Below are 20,013 nucleotides of genomic sequence, written 5' to 3'. Positions count from 1 at the left end.
TGATTTATTTTTGTTGGTTTGTATTGCAGGGTGTTTCATCATGGCATTTCCCTAAAGGCTGCAGCAGAGACGGTTTGCCTCTGCCACTCAGTGTCCTGATGACATGAAGAGCTTTGCAGCAGCTGAGCCGAAGACACTTAACTTCTCCTGAGATGAAAGAAAAAAAAGGACTGTGCACAAGGCCTGCACTGCAGTAAACAGACTGGTGTAATGTCAGAGAAACATTATGCTGAAAATGTATTGGTTTCTGAATGAAGGGCAGTGTTAGATATTATACTATACTGTACAGTATACTGAAAGAAGCGTTTCTGTTTGTATATTATGATGCAAATAAATTATTAACACAGTGATTTAGGGTTCAAAATGCGTCTTCCAAGATTTCCACAACTGATATTCATGACTAGTATTCGTTTTAAAGTTATGATCTAAAATGCTGCTTCTGATGCCAAATATATCAAATTAATATTTCACATACACATATGTAAACATATTCAGTGCTGTCTTTAATCCAGTTAGTACAAATGGGGCAAAATAATATATTTATGTAATAATAAAAGGATAATACTGTGATACAATTACAGTTTATTGAGCTATTGAAATGTATTAACTTATTAATTTATTAACAGGTTATTTTTCATAAAAAATGGCAAGATAAACCCTTAGCTAGAATTCAGATTTTGTATTCACTTAGGTACAGATCTCATGGAGATCTGTGACAGATGGCAGATGTTAAAGGGCGGCTTAATCCTTATTAGGGGAACTTAATAATATGCTTTTGGCAGGTGACATGGCATTGAAAGTTACGCCTGCAAATGCTTCTGTAATTTATATTACTTGTTTGTATTTTTGATATATTGGTTTCTGGTTTACTCTTCTGTCTCATCTCACACACACACCCAAAGGCACAGAGCTCCCTTGAGATCATGTCTGAGTTTTCATGCTGCCTTTGATCCCGGTACTTTTCGGTCCCAGGCCAGTTAAAAAAAAAAAAAAAACACAAAACCATGTACGCTGTGTATGCTATGTGAGGTCAGCCCAGTATAACTGGTGCACACATAGTATTTCAAGGGTTGAGGCCAAGAAAGAGTATTAGGTGGCTCAGATAGGTGCTCAGGCCTAATCTAGGATTAACGATGCAGCTCCGCAGATTGCCTTAAGGATTTCTCAGGTCTCATTAGCATGGCTGGGACGAGCGTGTTGATGCCAGAGATGGTGATATCGGTATTGTGCCACCAACGCTTGCCACTTTTTTCAGCGGATCCCTAATCTCTGAAAGTGCTGGTTCATCAGGACAAAAATTCTACCTAGCAGCATAGAAAAGGTGCTCTCAAAAGGCAGTTCTACAGATATAAATAAAAATCGTAACACATTTTTTCATTATTTTCAGAAAAAGGTCTAATAACGAACGTAACTGTGTCAGTTAGCTTAGAATAAATCATTATAAAAATAAACAAATGTTGCCTTAAGGATAAGTAATACAAATAACAGATGGATTATAAACATTGTGTTTTGTTTGGTTGTACAAATGGCAGAGCCATTAGCGTTTATCATTGCTACTGAATATTAATGAGACGACGAGCGCTAGGCTCCGCCCACGTCCACATCGAAAGCTCGGAGCTGTCAGTCATCTGAGGAGCCGAGGACTTCTGAACGCATCATTTTACCGGTCTATTAAAAAAAAATTGGACATCTAAGAATCACACATCATCACAGTCTAGAGAAGACTGGCGATGGAAGCAAAAGTGGGTGAAAACTGATGGCCAAAAATGCAAACTCGACTTAGTTCTTTAAAGATGGGATTGTACATAACACTGAGCAGGATCACCAATTGCTTGAACCAAAGAGCAACTTGAACAGGGATTCTGTTTGAACCTGGGTCTCTAAATCTGTTGGACTACTAAATATTGTTGCTTCGCAGGTAAGTTTAATATATTACATGGTTACTATAGTGCTACACGAATAGGCTACTTAACTTATTTGTTGTCCGTGGCTGAATTGTAGACGAGACAAATAAGTCATACAATGAAATACTGCATGGGCTAATGTATTGATAATAACGAAGGTCAGTAACAAATGCAAACGAGTTAACAGGATTCCCTCTATTCGGAGCGTTTCTGGCGCACGTGCAGCAATGCTCAGCTTTTCAACTAAACCGTTTAGTGAAAATAAACCAGTCCAGATTTTCACTAGTAGATGAGACAGTGACACTATACTATGACACAGCCGATATACATATACTGTAAAAACTAGACACCTTTACGAATATGAATCCTAAGTGAAATAAATGCACAGGTGATTGACTTCATTTATATGATTTAGCACAAAATAAGTGTGTGATGATTTGTTATTTGGGGTGGGCTTCGGGGTCTTCAGATCCTCAGAGGAAATCAGGACTTCAGACAAGAAGTCGCTGTGTGTCCTCATAGCATCGTTCAGGATTTGGAATAGATTACACAAATAGAGTTGGTGGTGTTAGTCTAATTACACTAATCCCCCCTCAACAATACGATAAAACTAAACATCATTAGATAGAGAAAGCGCAGCATCACCCTTTTAGTCAAAGACGCGCCGTATAACAAATCTGTTGTACTTTTTATTACATTTCTTGCCATATAAACAAATAAAGTTTTTTTTTTTTTTTAGAATTCAATTTACCACCCAGTTCAACCGAATATTAGCCTCCAGCCATTTCTTGCTATATGCAGTCACACTTTCTAAGAGATGGTAGCTCGAGTTTCCTTTAAAGTACATCTGGGTCAAGATCTACCAGCGAGATGGGCCACTGATCTTGTTTAGCGTTTAAGCAGCAAGTATTTTTAGGCGATGCGTTCAGATGGCAGTGCTGTCGGTGTAAAAACGGGCTCGCGGAGATCAAGTCAATAGCAGGTTCTTGTAATCTCTTCAGATTTTAATTCCACTGAACCTTGGGTCATTTCCATATTTCCATCGTTATTATCTGAAATAATGGAAGCCCATTGAAAGCCTCGCTGCGTTGTACTTTTGAGCATAATTTCTAGGATCAAATACACGCTTTAAATGTTAATAATTCATGGCCTTTTGTTATGGTTTTGTGTTTTGTTTGACATGTCTTATTAAGTGCTGAATGCCTAGAAAAGGCAAAGAGAAGAAAGAGAATGGCGAAGATCTGTACAGAGCAATCCTACCCATCCAGGCCCAGGCTCTCGGACCGAGCCTCTGAAGATGAACTGGACGAGACGAATGGTGCAAGCAGGTTAGAATAACAAGCGGACCTTAAGGCGGTCATGTTTTTATTTATTTATTTTTTATCATTTTCAGCTTCACTTACAGTGCTCTTGATTTTTGCACCTGAAAAGTAAACAATTAAATGTTAACAAGATTTTCAGACAAATTCAAATTTTCCCAAACTGTAATTTTTCTGAAACGTGGAAAACTCTTTGCAAATGAAACAGGAAGCTGTCAGCTTCAGGATGCGGGTCTGTTGTCACGTCAAATACATTTGCAGCTCCATCTTTCTTCAATAGCTTAGCTTAGCTTTTTACCTTACATTTTAATTCCTAGTGTTTGGCAGTTTCGGCATCTTTTTGAAACACGACTAACCCGTCACTTTTCTCAGGGCGCATTCACTATGTGAGGAAAACTCTGACATGCAAGGCATAATTTCTTCTGCAACCAGCCAGTTTCAGGAATCCAGGAGGAGCTCTTTTACAGGTGCTGGGGCCATGGCAAGGTAACGCCGAGTCCATCCAAACCAGAGCTTGAACGTAGTTTACCACGCGAACCCTAAATTACCACTAAAGCCGAGTCAAATGCACATCTGATTTTACCAAACAGAGAAGTATGATCCACACCGTATCTGTTAAATCTGTATTTGACACGGCTTGAACAGAAAGCTACATACTGTATAAAGAGCTCGGAAGTGTTTCTGTTTGATATCTCTCGGTCTCCCAGGCTCACCCAGTTTCTGCTAAGGCTGAGGAACTGGGCATCACACAGAATTCACAGAGAGGTTGAACGTCCCGACTCCTTTTTGGAGCGATTCCGCGGACCTGACCTTAAAGACTTATCTAGCCGTGGAAGTAATGCCCGGTCCTCTATTGGCCTTCCTGACAGGCCTCATAAGAGGAAGTAAGTCAAAAAAAAAAAGATTTTCTGTACAGCTTTTTTGTACGGACCGATATGACTTTGGTATAAGGCAGAGACCTTGAAAATGTGTCATGTAGGGAATCATGCTGCATCCGTGCAAAATGTACAGTACTGTGTGCAGTTAATAAAACAAACCAAAGAGCTGAGGGTTCATTTAATAAAAACTAAATCCGAAAACAGTATGTAGATTTCCATGTAGAAATGCTCCTTTAGGTAAAATTGCCACAGTAACTTGTAGAGTAGAAACTATGGGCACCGTTGTTGACTATAGATATAGATAATAAATCAGCAGTAGTGATGATCTATAGTTGTCGTCCTAGAATCAGATCCCTCAAAATGTACTCCGCAATAATAACAAATATAATGCCTTTTGCTCATTAAGAAAAGCCAAACAGTGGCCTCTGGCAGCTTACAATATGAACAACTGCAATAACACAGATGAGTAAGTACTATGTAGAAACAGCTCCTCCATATATGAACCCCTGTTTAGTGCAGTATAAAGGAAAGATAAATAATGTATATGTGGATGTGGTAGATTATAGAATCCTTAATAATAGATTATACTATATCAAATAATTCTTCTCAAAATATGTTTAGCAGATTGCCTCAAAAGCGTTCAGTGAATATTGGTAGTGTTAATGCTGCCCTCTGCAGGTTAACTTGAGAGTTTACTGTTAGTTCACACTAGTTACCCCTAGATACCAGATTAGTTCACAAGCTAATTCAAAATAAAAACAACCCAAAATGTTACCTTCAGCAAAAAGGAGGACAAAAAGGAAGAAATAAAAAAAGATGAAGACAAGAAGGAAGAGAAAAAAGATGAGAAGGAAGAGAAAAAAGATGAGAAGGAAGAGAAAAAAGATGAGAAAAAAGATGAAAAGGATGAGAAAAAAGATGAGAAAAAGGATGAGAAAAAAGATGAGAAAAAGGACGAAAAGAAGGATGATAAGAAAGATGATAAAAAGAAAGATGCTCCTCCTCCGCCGTGAGTATGAAACCAATACAATTTTAACGATAGCACAGTTTTAGTACTAATACTAATCAGACAGTGTGATATTAATTATTCACAGAAGAACTCTGATTTGTTAGGTGTTTATCTTTGAAAGTGGCCAGACGGTAATTTAGTATGTGTTTTAGGAAAGAAGTGTGGATCATGGACCCAGCCTCAGACAAGTATTACAGATGGCTTTCAGTCATAGCAGCCCCAGTGTTTTACAACCTGATGATGCTGGTCACAAGGTCTGTTCATCTCTCATCAAATCAATAACTTCAGACGTGGAGTGTGCTTCATCCTGTATATTTCTTTAGGGCCTGTTTCAACGAGCTTCAGAATTCTTACACGATGCTTTGGATCATCATGGACTATACCTCAGATGTAATCTATTATGCAGACACATTTGTCAGATCAAGAACAGGTATGGTGATTTTTTCAGGAAGAATAAAAATATTTAATATGAACATTATATGTAATATTTACTAAATGTTAAACGTATTGATATAACTGTTATTAAATATTAGTACACTGCCATTCAAATATTTTTTTTAAAAGAAATGCTCTTGAAATGTCTATTTATTAAAGAATCCTAAAAAAAAAAAGAAATTTCCACATACTTGGAAGCACAGCCATTTTCAAAGCTGATAATTACACATTTGAATGATTTTTTGAAGGATTTATGACACTGAATACTACAGTCATTAAAAAAAAGTTTTCATCACAAGAATATGTATATATATTATAAGTTATTTATAAAATATATTCTAGATAATAATTTAAATTGTAATAATATTTTGCAATAATTGCTGCTATACTGTATGTTATTATTAAATAAATGCAGCCTTGGTAAGCATTAGAGACTTCTTTTAAAATCTGTAAATTTGTTGAATTTTTATTGTTTTTTTTTTCAGGCTTCTTGGAGCAGGGTCTCCTTGTCAAAGACTCTAAGAAGTTGATGAATCATTACAGGACGATCCCACAGTTTAAATATGACATGTTTTCAATGATCCCGACGGATATAATAATGCTGAAAGTGGGCTTCAACAATCCCGAACTTCGCTTCAACCGCCTTTTCAAAATGGCACGCCTCTTTGAGTTCTTCGACCGCACGGAAACCCGAACAAACTACCCGAACATTTTCCGCATCAGCAACCTCGTACTTTACATCCTGATTATTATTCACTGGAACGCTTGCATTTTCTTTGCCATTTCCAAAACGATTGGCTTTGGGACTGACACGTGGGTATATCCAAACATCAGCCATCCAGAATACGGCCGCTTGGCTAGAAAATACATCTACTGTCTGTACTGGTCCACTCTTACTCTCACCACCATCGGAGAAACACCACCTCCTGTTAGAGACATTGAATACTTGTTTGTCGTCATGGACTTTCTCATCGGAGTGTTGATTTTCGCTACCATCGTCGGTAACGTCGGTGCCATGATCTCCAACATGAACGCTTCTCGTGCTGAATTTCAGGCCAAGATTGACTCCATCAAGCAGTACATGCAGTTCCGTAAAGTCAGCAAAGACCTGGAGGCCAGGGTCATCAAGTGGTTCGACTACCTTTGGACGGAGAAAAAGACTTGCGATGAGAAGGAAGTCCTGAAGAACCTTCCAGACAAACTCAAAGCTGAAATAGCCATTAATGTCCATTTAGATACACTGAAGAAGGTGCGAATCTTCCAGGATTGTGAAGCTGGACTTCTTATCGAGTTGGTGTTGAAGCTGCAGCCTCAGGTGTTCAGTCCTGGAGATTATATATGTAAAAAAGGGGACATTGGTCGAGAAATGTACATTATCAAAGAAGGAAAGCTTGCCGTGGTGGCCGATGACGGCATCACGCAGTTTGTGGTGCTCAGTGACGGCGCTTACTTCGGAGAGATCAGTATCCTCGGAATCAAAGGCAGTAAAGCCGGAAACAGAAGAACGGCAAACATTCGTAGCGTCGGCTATTCGGACCTCTTCGCGCTGTCTAAAGATGACCTCGTGGAAGCGCTTACCGAATACCCAGATGCCAAAAAAGCCCTGGAGGAGAAAGGAAAGGCCATCTTAAGAAAGGACAACCTTCTTGACGAGGCGATTGCGGGCGCCGGTGCCGATCCCAAAGATCTGGAAGAGAAGATTCACCGCCTCGAGAGCAACCTTGAAGTCATGATGGGCAAGTTCGCCAAGCTTATGGCAGAATACACATCCTACCAGAGCAAGATGAAACAGAGGATCACCAACATGGAGGGCAAAGTGAAAACACTTCGGGTGGAAGATCTATCTGAGGTTGTTGAGGACAAAAAAGAAGAAGAGAAGAAGACCAAATAGGCAACAGCATAGACATCGGGGTTAATGGGGTTTCCTATCCATGGACATATTTCTTAACATAGTACATTACTTTTAAAATGTTTATACTTATTTATAAGTTTTACATGACAATGTTGTACTAATTGCCATATATATATATGTGTTGAAATGTAATGCTGATGTATTTATTCAATATGTGCAGTAAGAACAGATCAGATGACAGACAGGGAAGAGAGATACACTACCGTTCGAAAGTTTGGGGTTTTAAAATGATTGCATATTTTTAAAACAATGTTTATTATGCTCACTCAGGCCGTATTTATATTTACGGGAAAAATATTAATACCCTGAAATATTATCACAATTGAAAATATTTTCTTAAGATTTTTCTGTATGAACTTAATGCAAAATGTAATTTATGCTGACAGGGGTGCGCAAGAAGCATTTCACATCATGATCAGCGCTGATGCATAAACACTATACAAATGTCTTTACATTTATTAACTCATTAAAACTGCTTGGCATTATATCTTTGGCTACTTTGTAACATTAGTGTTTCTTTGTGGTTTCTGTCAAAAACGTGGCCAAAAAGGCACTTTGTAATGGATGAGGTCTACATTTATAGGTCAGACTCTTTAATTTTTGATTTGGTGCAAGTATGAAAAAATATATTTTAAATGAGCATTTAATTACTCTGACAATGATGTTCTGATTCTGCGCATTAAACAATTATATTAATATTAACGATTACATAAATTTCATAATATGGCTAATAGCAATGTTTGAAAAACAAGTCAACATGGACAAAGCTAAAATCATCCCCAACACAAGCCAAAACATTTTAGTATTTATTATCCAAGAGTACCCAAAATGTGTTCTTTAATAAATGTTCTAACAACTGTTGTTTGCTTGTCAATGCATTTCTTTTAAAAGTAATATTATTCAGTGGACTACAAAAGCTGGACTGGAAGTTCTCAAAATACCAGGCATGTATTGTGTGTGCATGTCATTTTAGGGACCACAAACTGTACTCATAGAGAAAATCTGATATAGAAAAGGTGAAACAGTGCATGTCCAAATGTAGTGCTGACAAAGGATTAATCGCGATTAGAAGCATCCAAAATAAAAGTTTGTTTATATATGCATGTATACTGTGCATATTTATGCATAAATATGAACATAGACTTGTAAACAGATTTTTATTTCCTTGTAAAATATATATATTTTTTAAATAAACATGCATGTGTTTTTATATATAGATAATAAAATGAACAGAATACACACCACACATACATTATGCAAACAAAAGCTTATTTTGGATTAATAGAATGCAGTTAATCGTTTGACAGCAACTATAATAATAATTGCATATAATTATTTTTTTTATTAACTGACCCGTTTGATGCTAGACACCAGGCAACTTAATCCTAAAGTGACTAAAATCTTTTTTTATTAAAAGCTAAACTATGTTTATAAAAGAGCTAAAGTATTTAGGCTTCAATATGGTATTAAATATGACATGCGTGTTAATTTTGTGAAATATTTTGTGTAAACTCCAAAAATCGCGTGACACCACAAAAGACGCAAAAGTTGAAATCACGCAATCTCATCATCACATTTCCACACTTGGTTTGTTTTTCAGTTTTGAATTTATTTAAGAATAACTTGAAACAATCAAATGTTGTCATTCTCAATATCAAGTTCTGTTTCCCCCTTTTATGTTAGCGCCATCAGCAGTGGAACAAACCACAGTCACATTTAATATGCAAGAGGGAAAAAGGAAAAACAAAAAAAAGTGTAGAGGGCATCGCTAAAGTGGGTTTCCAGCTATGCCTGGACAAACCGGAGCGGTGATTCTCAGCATAAATGTTTGGCACGACAAGATAGTGGTACAATTTGTGCCAATTTCCCCTCATTTTCATCCAACAGTATAGGGCCAGACACTGTGAAGAGCAACAAACAAAAAAAAAAAAAAAAAAAAAAAAAAAGAGAGAAGCAACTAAAACGGTTTCTTCATGGGGCACTGTCAATTAGCATTCACTGACTAAAAGTCTGCCATCCTGAATTAAAACAAGACAGATAACAAAACAAAACACTAGTAGGAAGCCTTTGAGAGAGGTTTATGGGAAGGTTAGATCTCTCTTTTGTAACACTACTCGTTTTTGTCAGGAGTGCACCATGAGCGTGGATTGATTTTAGCAAACCGATCAATTCTGTGCGAGAAAGAAAGAGCCGGCTCTGAAGTGAAATGCAGAACACTGGCCATAAAAGAGCAGCACAACTCGCCAAGCGGTATTACAAACAATGCAGTTCCTCAATAAATACAGATTCCTGGACACGAAATTGAGACTTGAGCTGCTCTGTACCTTGAAAGCACTGCTGCAAATGCAAATGGACTAGGGAAGACCTATGAAACACAAGCCAAAAAATGTCAAAGGGCAGACCCAAAAACAGAAAAAAAATAACCCTAAAAAGACATTCTGAATATTGAGTTAAGTGCACTTTCACAGTTCAACCATAATACATCAATAAAGTTTCACTTCCTCCCTTTGATCTGGTTAAGTTTAGATGGTGATCAGTCCTGCAGGTGTTGAAAACTTCTAACCGTCTCTCCTTTTCATGACTACGAAAGCAAAACGTGAGTGGATTTCCTGGCAGACATGACAAGAGATTTCATCCCTTAAAATAAATAACGCTATTTCTCAGTGCATACAAAAAGGGAACCTTAACACTTACATAAGAGGGAGAGAGAGCCAAGAGTCCAGTGTGGTTTTATCTACTATTTAGGCACAGGCACACGGTCACCAGAACTTTCCCATTTTACCCCATTTCACGTTGCCTTACATTTAAACTTGATATTTACTTTTAGTTGTCGATGTAGCTGAATGCTCCTTTGACGCACAAATGAGAGCTCTGAGGACGAGCGAGTTCTTTTGCGGATCCTGGTGCCTCAGAGCATGCCGAAGCCTTTGGCGTAAGTGATGGCTTTAAGGAGTCTCTCTCTAAGTTTCTCCTTGGTGGAGTATTCAGGAAGGAGCAGCACGTTGAAGCAAGTATGAGAGGTGGGTAACCTGAGCATAGGAGGAAGAGGAGAAGAGAGTGCATTATTAAAAACTGAATCAATCTGATTGATGATCTAAACAAGCTTTTAAAGTCATTATTGATCAACAGTGTATTTAGAGTTTACCTGTCTGAGTCAGGGCCATTTTTGGCAATAATCATCTTGAGTTTGCCTAAACCTCCAACTGGAGCTCTATCTGTGCCCGTGGTGAACTGGAGAAACAGCCTCTTCTGCTCCTGCCCAAATGAGTGCACAGTCTCCCAGAAATCCCTGAGGAGTTGCAAAAATAATTTTATACACACTTTTAATCCCACATAGGAAGTAGTATTTACAATTGTTAGCCAACAGATATCGCGTTCGTAAATGCTGATGTGAATATCTGGAGATCAGGATGGATGCTGAGTAATATAACACCCATTGTTAAAAGACAAATGAAATTATTTATTCCATGACAACTTAATTGCTCAGCAGAAATACAATCCGTTAAGAGATTTATTATCCATTGACATGATTTTAGGTTTTAGAACTGGAGACACGTCAGATGGTCAAATATCAGCCATTCACAGCTAGTAACGATTACGTCGTAAAGAAAACAATGATCCACAAAAAATGTGAATATAATGTAAATATTTTAATAAGCATTCACATACTTAATAATGCGAGAGTCTTTGTTGTATCCACCATCATATTCTGTACTCTCTTCAAGCGCTAGGAAGTCAAGATTCTGCATGAGAAAAACACAATTAGTGGCTCATATATATGGCTGTACCACATGTGCAAGAGCAACCTGAGAGTAGGTAATAATGAATAGCCAACTCACCCTGCTACCACATATAAGCAGCTCGATTTCCTCCGGTCGAAACAGATACTTCAGCGGAGATTCATTAGTGACCATGTGGAATCCTCTTCTGAAGGCCTTGAACTGTTTCTCCACACTTTTGTTCAGCATGTACTCTGCATAGAGTGCCACAAAATCCTGCAGAGAGCCACTTCGTGTTATGCGTATACTGGCAGATACGAACATGTTTTTGTTTTCAAATGTTGAATGAATGAATTTAATTCCTGACATTTCTACTTAAAATGGACTAACCTTTCTGTTCTCATTTGTAACTGGGATTTTATCTCCTCCTTCCTTTAAATCATACATTAGTGGGTTTCCAAACAGGTCTGTTTGTGAGATTTGGAAGGTAATCATCATGTCTTCTTCCACATTACCTTCATACCCCAGCAGATCCTTCAGACTCTGATAAAGAACCTGAAAAAAAAGGAAAAAAAAGAAAAGATAATTAGAACCATTATAGAGAATATGTAGAGTTGCACTGACACTACTAGGCTTTCTGCTAATCCTGCATAATTGCTATGTGAAAGAGCAAGAATTAACTTGCCCCAAATATTCTGATGAGCAGACACTACGCTAAAGTCATAATGACAGGGTATGCCCCTAAAGTGCTGATGTACCTGCCTAAATCTCCTCCCAGACACAATCTCTGCCCTAAATCCGCCTCTATCCCGTACAAGTGCAAACAGACAGTTGCTTTACAGAATATATGAGAACAGGACATGCACTGCTATTTACAATAAAGCTGAAATGTTGCTTTTTGTAAATACATCATTTCACTGTCATGATGTTAAAACGCTGAAGGCAAAAATCCTTTAACATTAATATAAAAAAATATATAATACCTTTTTTTAACCTACAAATAGGTTTATCTGCGTTCATAAAACGTACATGCCACTATTTCTGAAGTGTACTTTAAAACTGTTTTATCAAGGGGACCATGTACATTACTGTTCAAAGGTTTGGTAGGCTGTAAGAATTTTAACATTTTAACAAAAAAACTATCAAAGAATCCTCAAAGAATTTACAAATTACTTTCACAAATAAGTTTTTTCACAGCCGTTTTCAATATTGATACACGTGTGCTACGGTCACGCATTCATTGAACAGAAATTCTCAAGCAGGAAAAAAACTGGTCGAAAAATAAGTTCGAAATCAGCGTAATCATGGAGAGTTTTGTTTTTATAGTGGACTAATTTGAGTTATAAAGAAAGTGAAACTTAAAAAACAGCGTGTATAAGAAAGCGACTGCAGGCTTTCACATGTCTAATTTTGACTAGCAAAAACACCAAACTCCCATAACGCAACACCAACTACGTGAGTTCATTTCAATCAAATCAAACAAGACAGGTGTGAATACACCCTTAAATACCAAATGAGCATATTAGAACGCTGTGGCACCGAAGACTGAAACTATGTCTGAAAAACACCTTTGCCTTCACAGGAATAAAGGACTTCTCTCAAACAAACAAATCTTACCACCACCAAATTTTTGTTATATGTGTATTTCCAAACAAAAAAAGGATAGACTAGGAAGGCTGATTAACGTAAATAAATGTAACCAAGCATTACCGGATGAGAGTCTGCAAGGTCTCTAAACGTTCCTTTCTTTCCCATTAGTTTTCTGTAAACCACCATAGGGAAGTGCACATCGAGAATGCAATTATTGTAGATCGCTAAGCCCAGGACGATGCCTATCAAGGTGAACTGGCCTTCATTTTCAAACGATGAAGGGTTGAACCAGAAAAGTTTTGTGCTTTCATCATAGGTAAACATCCCTGTAGATGAAACAGAAAGAGAAAGAGTAAGACAACACATCCTCAACTCGCACAAGATCATCAATATCAATAAAACAAGTTCTGAGAGGAACATTAATCCTACTAGCTTATATAGTGCATTATCCACTCTGGTATAAATTAATATAAATTAAAACGATTAAGCTTCACATTAGGATGAGTAAGAAAAAGCCAGAGTACATTAAATGAGTCAAGTAGGAAATAATTGATGGTAATTACCTATATCTGGATTAAAGATCTCCTCAACGACCAGCTGAAAGAACTCTTTGGATACTCCTCCTTCATCTACTCCCTGCTCTCCCTCAAACTCCACATACAGCTGTTTCTTCAGGTCTGCTGGGTTTTCCATGGCAATCATCTCCAACTAAAATCAATCACACATTCATCACGAATGACAAACGATGAACAAGACAATCACTATGAAACGACATTCGTCTTGGCAAGACCTACCCTGACAAGAGCATCATCTATGATGTGGTCTCTGCGCACTTTGAGTCGCAGGTAAGGGTTCAGCTGTTGTCCCTGCACTAAACTGTAGAGGGCCGTAATCCTGCGCTCGCTGTACATCCGGATCCGGTTGTCGTAGTACAGGCCTAGATTCTTAGTCACAGCGTTAAGTATGAACGGGCAGGTCATAAAGGAGAACTTGCTTTCTGTCTCCACCTTGAAGAAGGTGTAGTCTTTGTCCATTTCCAGCACCTCGTTGAGCGGTTCGTTGATGAACTCCTCGAAAGGGATGAGGGGTTTTCGACAGTCCGAGGCACGAATGCCCAGTTCCGTCTCCAGCGGATCCACCCGAGGGCCTTTCTTATTGCGCCGTTCCTCGCCGAGCAGCTCCTGCAGGGTCAGTTCGCTGGACTCCGGGATGGGCTCGTCGTCCTCCTCCTCGTTGTGATCCGTGTCTAGGTCGCCGCCCAGCACATTTGCATAGTAGACGATTTTCAAGCACTTGGTGGCTGCCACCACACCATCATCCTCGTTGACCAGGTTGTCGCTGCTGAACTCGTTGCTGATGACCGTGTAGGTAATAAGCTGCTGGAACGTCTCGACCAGACGTCGGATCTGGTCTACGCCGTACTGCGACCACAACCGCGCAAGCTTGGCCAGGGCCGGAAGAGGTAGCTTGCTCATTGCCTTGCAGAATTGCGGCAAGGCGATTTCTAAGTATTCTGGACTGTGGAGGTTACTGTTCTCCATGACGATGATGAAGACGTTCAGGTAATTAGGGTCGGCGGCGTACACGTTGTGATAGGTGAGGTCACACTCTACGTTGGGCGACAGGTAGACTAACGCGTTGAGGAATGCTGCTTCAATCTTCTCGTTCGATAATAGTCTGTCGTACACTCTTCTTACCGCATCAATATCTACAGAAACTTCAACGGGACCCAGCTTTTGGACGTTGTTCTCTCCGTGAGACGGCCCATCTCCGCTTGACGCCGAGGCTTCCGGTTCCACTTCCATGGCTGTGGACGAACCGGAGGCGGTTTCTTTCTCATCTTCATCTTTGTCCTCATCCTTGGCCTGAAGGGACTTGAGCTCTTCCTTGGTGTGTTGTTTTGCTTTGCGGAAACTCTGAACCAGACTCTCCGCGCTTGAGAAAACCCTACCGATGACACGGATTAGAGGAGAATAGTCCTCGGTCTCACTGCAGAGGCTCAGGATTTCATACACCTTCTCCTCGGTCAAGTAATTCAGATCTGCCAAAGAACATGGTAAAGAATATGTAAACAATTGAATGAAAAGTCAAAGTATGATTCAGAGTAGTTTGACATCGGATTTATTACGATTATTTTGTGACAAACGTTGTGTTTTTTATGTCAAACTTTTTTTTCCATATTTATAGTGTGCATGCCTCTTTTTTGCAACTTTTCAGAAAAAGTCAGAAGAGTTCAAACTGAGCACAGCTTCTAATTTAATTTGTTCTTCAACACCGAATTTTAACTTAAAAATGTTATGCTCTTTACCTAATTGAGAAATACTTAATGCCTGTTATTCAAGGTTTAAACATGTATTCAGTAGCACCTTTGTGGCATTTAAAAGTACAGTGTAACGTTTTAGTATTTCTACTCTACCTAATTTGTTTTTTTCCTCATAACAAATAATTTTCGACCCTGGATTGCAAAAAAGTAGCATGAGTACATTTGTTGCAATAGGTAAAAATTTATTTTAAGGTAAAATAGGTAAAAATGATTGATTTTTCAGTTAAGATCATGTTCTATGAATATATTTTGTAAACGTCCTATGGTAAATCTATCAAAACTTCATTTTTGAGTATTTATATGCATTGCAAAGAAACAAACCATACAGCCATGGAAGGCTTATTTATTTATTAATTTGATTATTAATTTAATTTTGTGATCAAGGGTCACATTTGGACATTTAAATTTACATATAGAATTGTTGTTTGTTCCTTTCCTGAGTATTTCCTAAAAATAAAATTGTGAAATAATACTAATTTGTAATAATACAATCGTGACAACGCTATTTACCTCTAAAGTCCTCCCTTGTGGGCGGTAGATCCTTATGGTTCATCTTCCCGTTGCTGCAAGCAGAGAAGTTGTGAGCTCCTTTGGCACTGTTCTCCGGGAAGGCTGAACTGGCTCCTTTCTTAGAGGGATGAGGATCACACAGTTTGGCATTATTCTTATATAACTCCAGGGCCTTGATGGCCGCTGCATTGTTATCCATGCGCTGGAAACCCGGAGAAGAGCCACAAGCCTCATTCGTGCAGGCCTCATTTCCACAGCCCTCTGTTAACTGGTGGTAGTAGCGCTCAATTAAATGCTTTGCAGCCGCTCGCTTCCTGTATCAGACATTCAAACAGGACAGCAGGAGGATTAGTACGGTTCAATCACGAAATAAGTTCACAACAAGTGCAAATATTTCTCTGCTAATCAATCTCAAATAAAACCATCCATTTAATTGTCCAACAGCCATTAAAACACGTTGACATTTGCTTGTGCACATGAAAATACATTCAAAAATGATGGAAAAAGCAAGCATTACTTTTACGCTTTTTAAGAGAATTATTAATCTGAAATAAAGATTCATATATACAATGCAGCTACTCATTGTTAGGTCATGCCTGTAATTTTTTTTTAAATACCATGCACTGATCTGTCACAATAAAAAAAAACATTTAACGCAGATGTGTCATCACATCAAAATAATTGATGCAATGCCATTCCAATATAAAGGCACCCGAAATGTTTCAGGTTCAGCAAGATGCTCTTTTAACAGCATTTGTGTAAGCATGTTACTCATCTCTCAGTTTGCAAAAAATAATAATTAATGAATATAACACTTATAAAATAAGTAGTAAATGGAGTCTGCTTTTCTTGGGGTTTCAAATCATATTTGAAGCTTGTATATTTGTTACAGCTTTAACATGATTATTCATCAGAAACTGCTTATTATTTGACCTGTAATAATGTAATTATGTTTTTTTTGGATTAGACTTGCTAGGTGGCTAAACTTCTGGTTATGCGTCACCAGTGCAATTCATATCAATGCACAATAATGTAGATTTCATGCTCAAGTGTTTTACTGTAAACCTGATTTTATTAACCATTATGGTTAATGCTTTTTCAACTAGTAATTATTCCTTTTTGATGAAAATGTGGTCACTTTATCAAAAGATCAGCATACTTATGTAGGCTAAACATTTGTGAATAGTATAGAAACACTGTGCACTTTCAAACCAAGCAGCTTTCTGTTGGGCAAAGTGGCAGATTCAAGTGACCGATAGCGGGGAAACCTTTTCACCCTCATGTGGATTCCTGTTGAAATGAATGGATTTTGCATGGACAATGCAGCCTAGCAATGGCATATGACCACACTTTCAGAATAATTGCTAGTTCTTAAAGAGACCGTTTAACCAAAACGGAAAATTCTATCATCATTACTTACCCTAAAGCTGTTCCAAACCTGCATGAATTTCATTCTTTGGTTGACAACCGGTTGCTAGTCATTTGACTTCTATGGGTAAAAAATACTACGGAAGTCAATGGCTACTGTCAACCATTTGGCTACCAGCATTCTTCAAATTACCAGTAGAACAAAGAATCTCATACCGGAACAAGTGAAGGGTGAGTACATTGTGACAGTATGTTCATTTTTGGTGAACAACCCCTTTAATGCAAAACTGCAAAACCGAGTCGGTAACCCGGAATCTGACTATGCTTGTTGAGAAACTTTGAAGAAAAAAATAAATCAACAGGAACACTTAAGTTTTGAAAATCAGTCAAGACAAGTAGAGCCACCCATGAAGACAGTTATTTAATAAACTTACATTAGACTTGCTTAAAGTTTCCAATATCACACTCTTCTGCGGCTCTGAACTCAAAGAGACCAAAAGGTGGTCAGGTAGCAATCCTGCGGAAGAACAGAGAACGGTCACTCACACACACATTGATGTACAATATACACAGTTGACTGGGAACAGTTCACTTAGTAATGACTGATAAAAAAGCAGAGCTCTTCCAAAAATAAAAAAAATCCCTAATGACTACTGATCGTAACTGTTTCAAAATGACTGAGAAACACTGTGCATCACGGGGCAGAATGTCTTAAAACCAAGCAAGCTGCCTGCCTAAACAGTTTTATGGAACCCTACGATGTATAAAAATGCAGTATAGGTAGTCAGCGCACTGGTTTTTTGACACACAGCCCATGTGACCGCTAGAAGAGCAGCAACATAAACCTAAACAGAACTAAAAACATCCCGAATGCTTTCGCAACCGAAACATCCTGTGCACCGGTAAACAGTCGTTTACCCCAAGCAGAAGGAGCTGAGGCCGCAGAGGGGCAGGCAGGGGGTATGACAGTGCACAAACAACTTCAGTCGTGCACACACACATATCCAATCTCCTACCGTTCATTTTAAAACGAACGAACACACACATAATAGTCAGGAATAAATTGTGTGGATGATCGGTGCGCGTAAGGCGGAGAGAGAACAGCAAATCGTATAACCTTGCACTAACTGTCACGGAGAGTAACGTTAGTAGCAGAAAAGAGCTGAGTAACTAGTTAGCCTAGCTGCAGCTAGCCACAGTCTGACGTTTCAAAGACACGGACTGATTTTACTTAACGGCGGTCGTTGCATTATCAAAAACGAGGATGTATTTAAGATACCGGGGCTGCACTGATTTCACTTGTTTACCAGAAACCCTTTCCGTCCCTCCCCGGATCTGTTAGCAGCGCGGCTAACTGGCCTAACAGAGCTTATTACGGCTTCGATCACGCGCGATCGGGGCGGGAGAAGCGCGATTAATGCTTTGGCAGCTTACTTCTGAAGATGTTCTGATGCGGACGAATGAATCGGGTCTCTCAACATTACAATCGCTCCGAGTGCGGCGTGTATTCAACTCCAACCCCTCCACAAAATATTCGCGGCCATCTTGATCAACTGAGGCAAACACGGAGCGCAACCCCACAATGCACTGCGGCGCGAGGACGACCATCGGTACAGCGGCACAGCGTTCTTCTGGCAGTCAGTCAAAATCTGAGATGCGATGAAACCTTGAAAGTTGTGTTTGTATGAGCTCAGATAAACAGCGCTTTGTATACACACATATCAAAAATAATAAAATAAGTGTAATAATAATGTTCGTTAGTAGATGATAGAATCCGAAAGGAAGAAAATGAGGAAAATAACTGGGATTTTTTTCTTATCTCAGTGTTTTGAATCTTTTTTATCCAAAATATTAATCATTTATCATGCACTGTGGGGCCTGCAGGTTACATGTTCCGCCAGTAGGGGGCAAGTTTTGTTAATCAATCTGTTTCTATGAGAGCAACGTCCACATCACAAGTATAATTGTATACATTTTTAATATTGTTGGAATCACTTTCAGGTCATTTTATTTTCAGCTGATGAATGATAAAACCACTGACAGCCAGTCAAAATGACAGACACAACTGGGTGTTTTATTGTATTATTTTTTGTTTTACTACAAATATGTTTAAACAATGGTTAGTCCAGCAAAACGAAGCTTAATTTGTGGTTACCATGAATGAACTATGATTATCATATTTTTGGTTTGTTTTATTTGTAGTTAAACCATAGTTTTTCTTTCTGTTATTTGTACTTAATGAAGGTTTACATAATGTTGAGAGAAAATATTCTCTGAACATCCGTATGATGTTATGCTTGTTAGTGAGTTCCTGAATCATTCATTCAACAGTTTCACTAAAAACATGCAAACCTACTGAGGGACTTAAATAACAGGCCAGACACAGTTCAATGTGCAAATACTGCAACGATATCAAAGTTGAGCATTCTGTTAGTATAAAGAAGCGTTCAAACCGTGAACGATGACTATGAGGAAAAATATTTCTGTAATAACTGCTGTTATGTAGTCTGATGATTTAAGTGTGGATCCTGATTGGCTTCCAAAATATTTGTTGTTTATCATCTTTGGGGAAAAAAATGTTGTGAAAGTGATTTCAGCAATATTGATCGTTTGTGTTGTTATCATTATAGTTGTAGTGTGTGCTTCCGCACGTTACGTAATAAACGTAATGATTTTTAAAACTTTATAGCTCATATAGTCATTTATTACAGTTTGTCCAGTGCATATACAGTGCCTACCTTACATTAAACTGCTTTAAATTACTTTTTTTCACACCAGTCTACACTCCATATACTGTAACTGTATGGCAAAAACATCTTTAACATCTTTGCAAAGATTCCATTGCATAAGTATTCATGGGATATAAACATATGCATAAAAAAAAAAAAAAAAAAATATATATATATATATATATATATATATATATATATATATATATATATATATATATATATATATATATATTTTTTTTTTTTTTTAATGCATATGTTTAGGGTTTAGGGAAAAAAGCCTAACCTGAATGTTTGAAAAATATCAATACAGCACT

The 20,013-nt window shown here is 38.2% G+C and overlaps 2 protein-coding genes across 4 annotated transcripts; one reads left to right on the top strand and one right to left on the bottom strand.

Moving 5' to 3' along the window:
- Positions 1-1,424: 1,424 nt before the first annotated feature.
- On the top strand, positions 1,425-8,911 carry cnga3a (cyclic nucleotide gated channel subunit alpha 3a). Its single transcript, XM_043241881.1, has 9 exons — positions 1,425-1,918; positions 3,098-3,232; positions 3,596-3,709; positions 3,931-4,107; positions 4,508-4,567; positions 4,883-5,110; positions 5,263-5,364; positions 5,434-5,540; positions 6,031-8,911. Exons 2-9 carry the CDS (start codon positions 3,135-3,137, stop codon positions 7,434-7,436), a joined length of 2,292 nt encoding a protein of 763 aa, XP_043097816.1. The 5' UTR covers positions 1,425-1,918; positions 3,098-3,134; the 3' UTR covers positions 7,437-8,911.
- A 134-nt stretch (positions 8,912-9,045) lies between these two features.
- On the bottom strand, positions 9,046-18,558 carry ube3a (ubiquitin protein ligase E3A). Of its 3 annotated transcripts, none has more exons than XM_043241878.1 (11): positions 18,402-18,558; positions 17,402-17,484; positions 15,600-15,913; positions 13,561-14,807; positions 13,330-13,474; positions 12,887-13,092; positions 11,567-11,731; positions 11,297-11,452; positions 11,127-11,200; positions 10,603-10,746; positions 9,046-10,486 (listed from the first exon to the last, which is right to left on the bottom strand). In XM_043241878.1, coding segments are annotated over exons 2-11 (2,574 nt in total). In that variant the 5' UTR covers positions 17,404-17,484; positions 18,402-18,558; the 3' UTR covers positions 9,046-10,365. The 3 variants fall into 3 exon arrangements, with proteins under 3 accessions (XP_043097813.1, XP_043097814.1, XP_043097815.1); XM_043241879.1 differs by having other exon boundaries at positions 15,600-15,717; XM_043241880.1 differs by having other exon boundaries at positions 15,600-15,713.
- Between the last annotated feature and the right edge of the window lie 1,455 nt (positions 18,559-20,013).

This window comes from Puntigrus tetrazona, chromosome 6, assembly GCF_018831695.1.
Source record: "Puntigrus tetrazona isolate hp1 chromosome 6, ASM1883169v1, whole genome shotgun sequence".
Taxonomy (NCBI): domain Eukaryota; kingdom Metazoa; phylum Chordata; class Actinopteri; order Cypriniformes; family Cyprinidae; genus Puntigrus; species Puntigrus tetrazona.
This window is presented reverse-complemented; position numbering and strand designations above follow the sequence as displayed.

What these genes read in the sequence shown, in the direction of transcription:
- ube3a (XM_043241878.1), bottom strand. An exon ending in GATCTTTAATCCAGATATAG is followed by an intron (nt 13,093 to 13,329) that starts GTAATTACCATC and finishes TTTCATCTACAG; the next exon opens with GGATGTTTACCTATGATGAA. An exon ending in AAAGACTCTCGCATTATTAA is followed by an intron (nt 10,747 to 11,126) that starts GTATGTGAATGC and finishes GCAACTCCTCAG; the next exon opens with GGATTTCTGGGAGACTGTGC.
- cnga3a (XM_043241881.1), top strand. Translation starts at nt 3,135, where the DNA reads ATGGCGAAGATCTGTACAGAGCAATCCTACCCATCCAGGCCCAGGCTC. An exon ending in GAGACGAATGGTGCAAGCAG is followed by an intron (nt 3,233 to 3,595) that starts GTTAGAATAACA and finishes CACTTTTCTCAG; the next exon opens with GGCGCATTCACTATGTGAGG. An exon ending in AAAGATGCTCCTCCTCCGCC is followed by an intron (nt 5,111 to 5,262) that starts GTGAGTATGAAA and finishes TATGTGTTTTAG; the next exon opens with GAAAGAAGTGTGGATCATGG.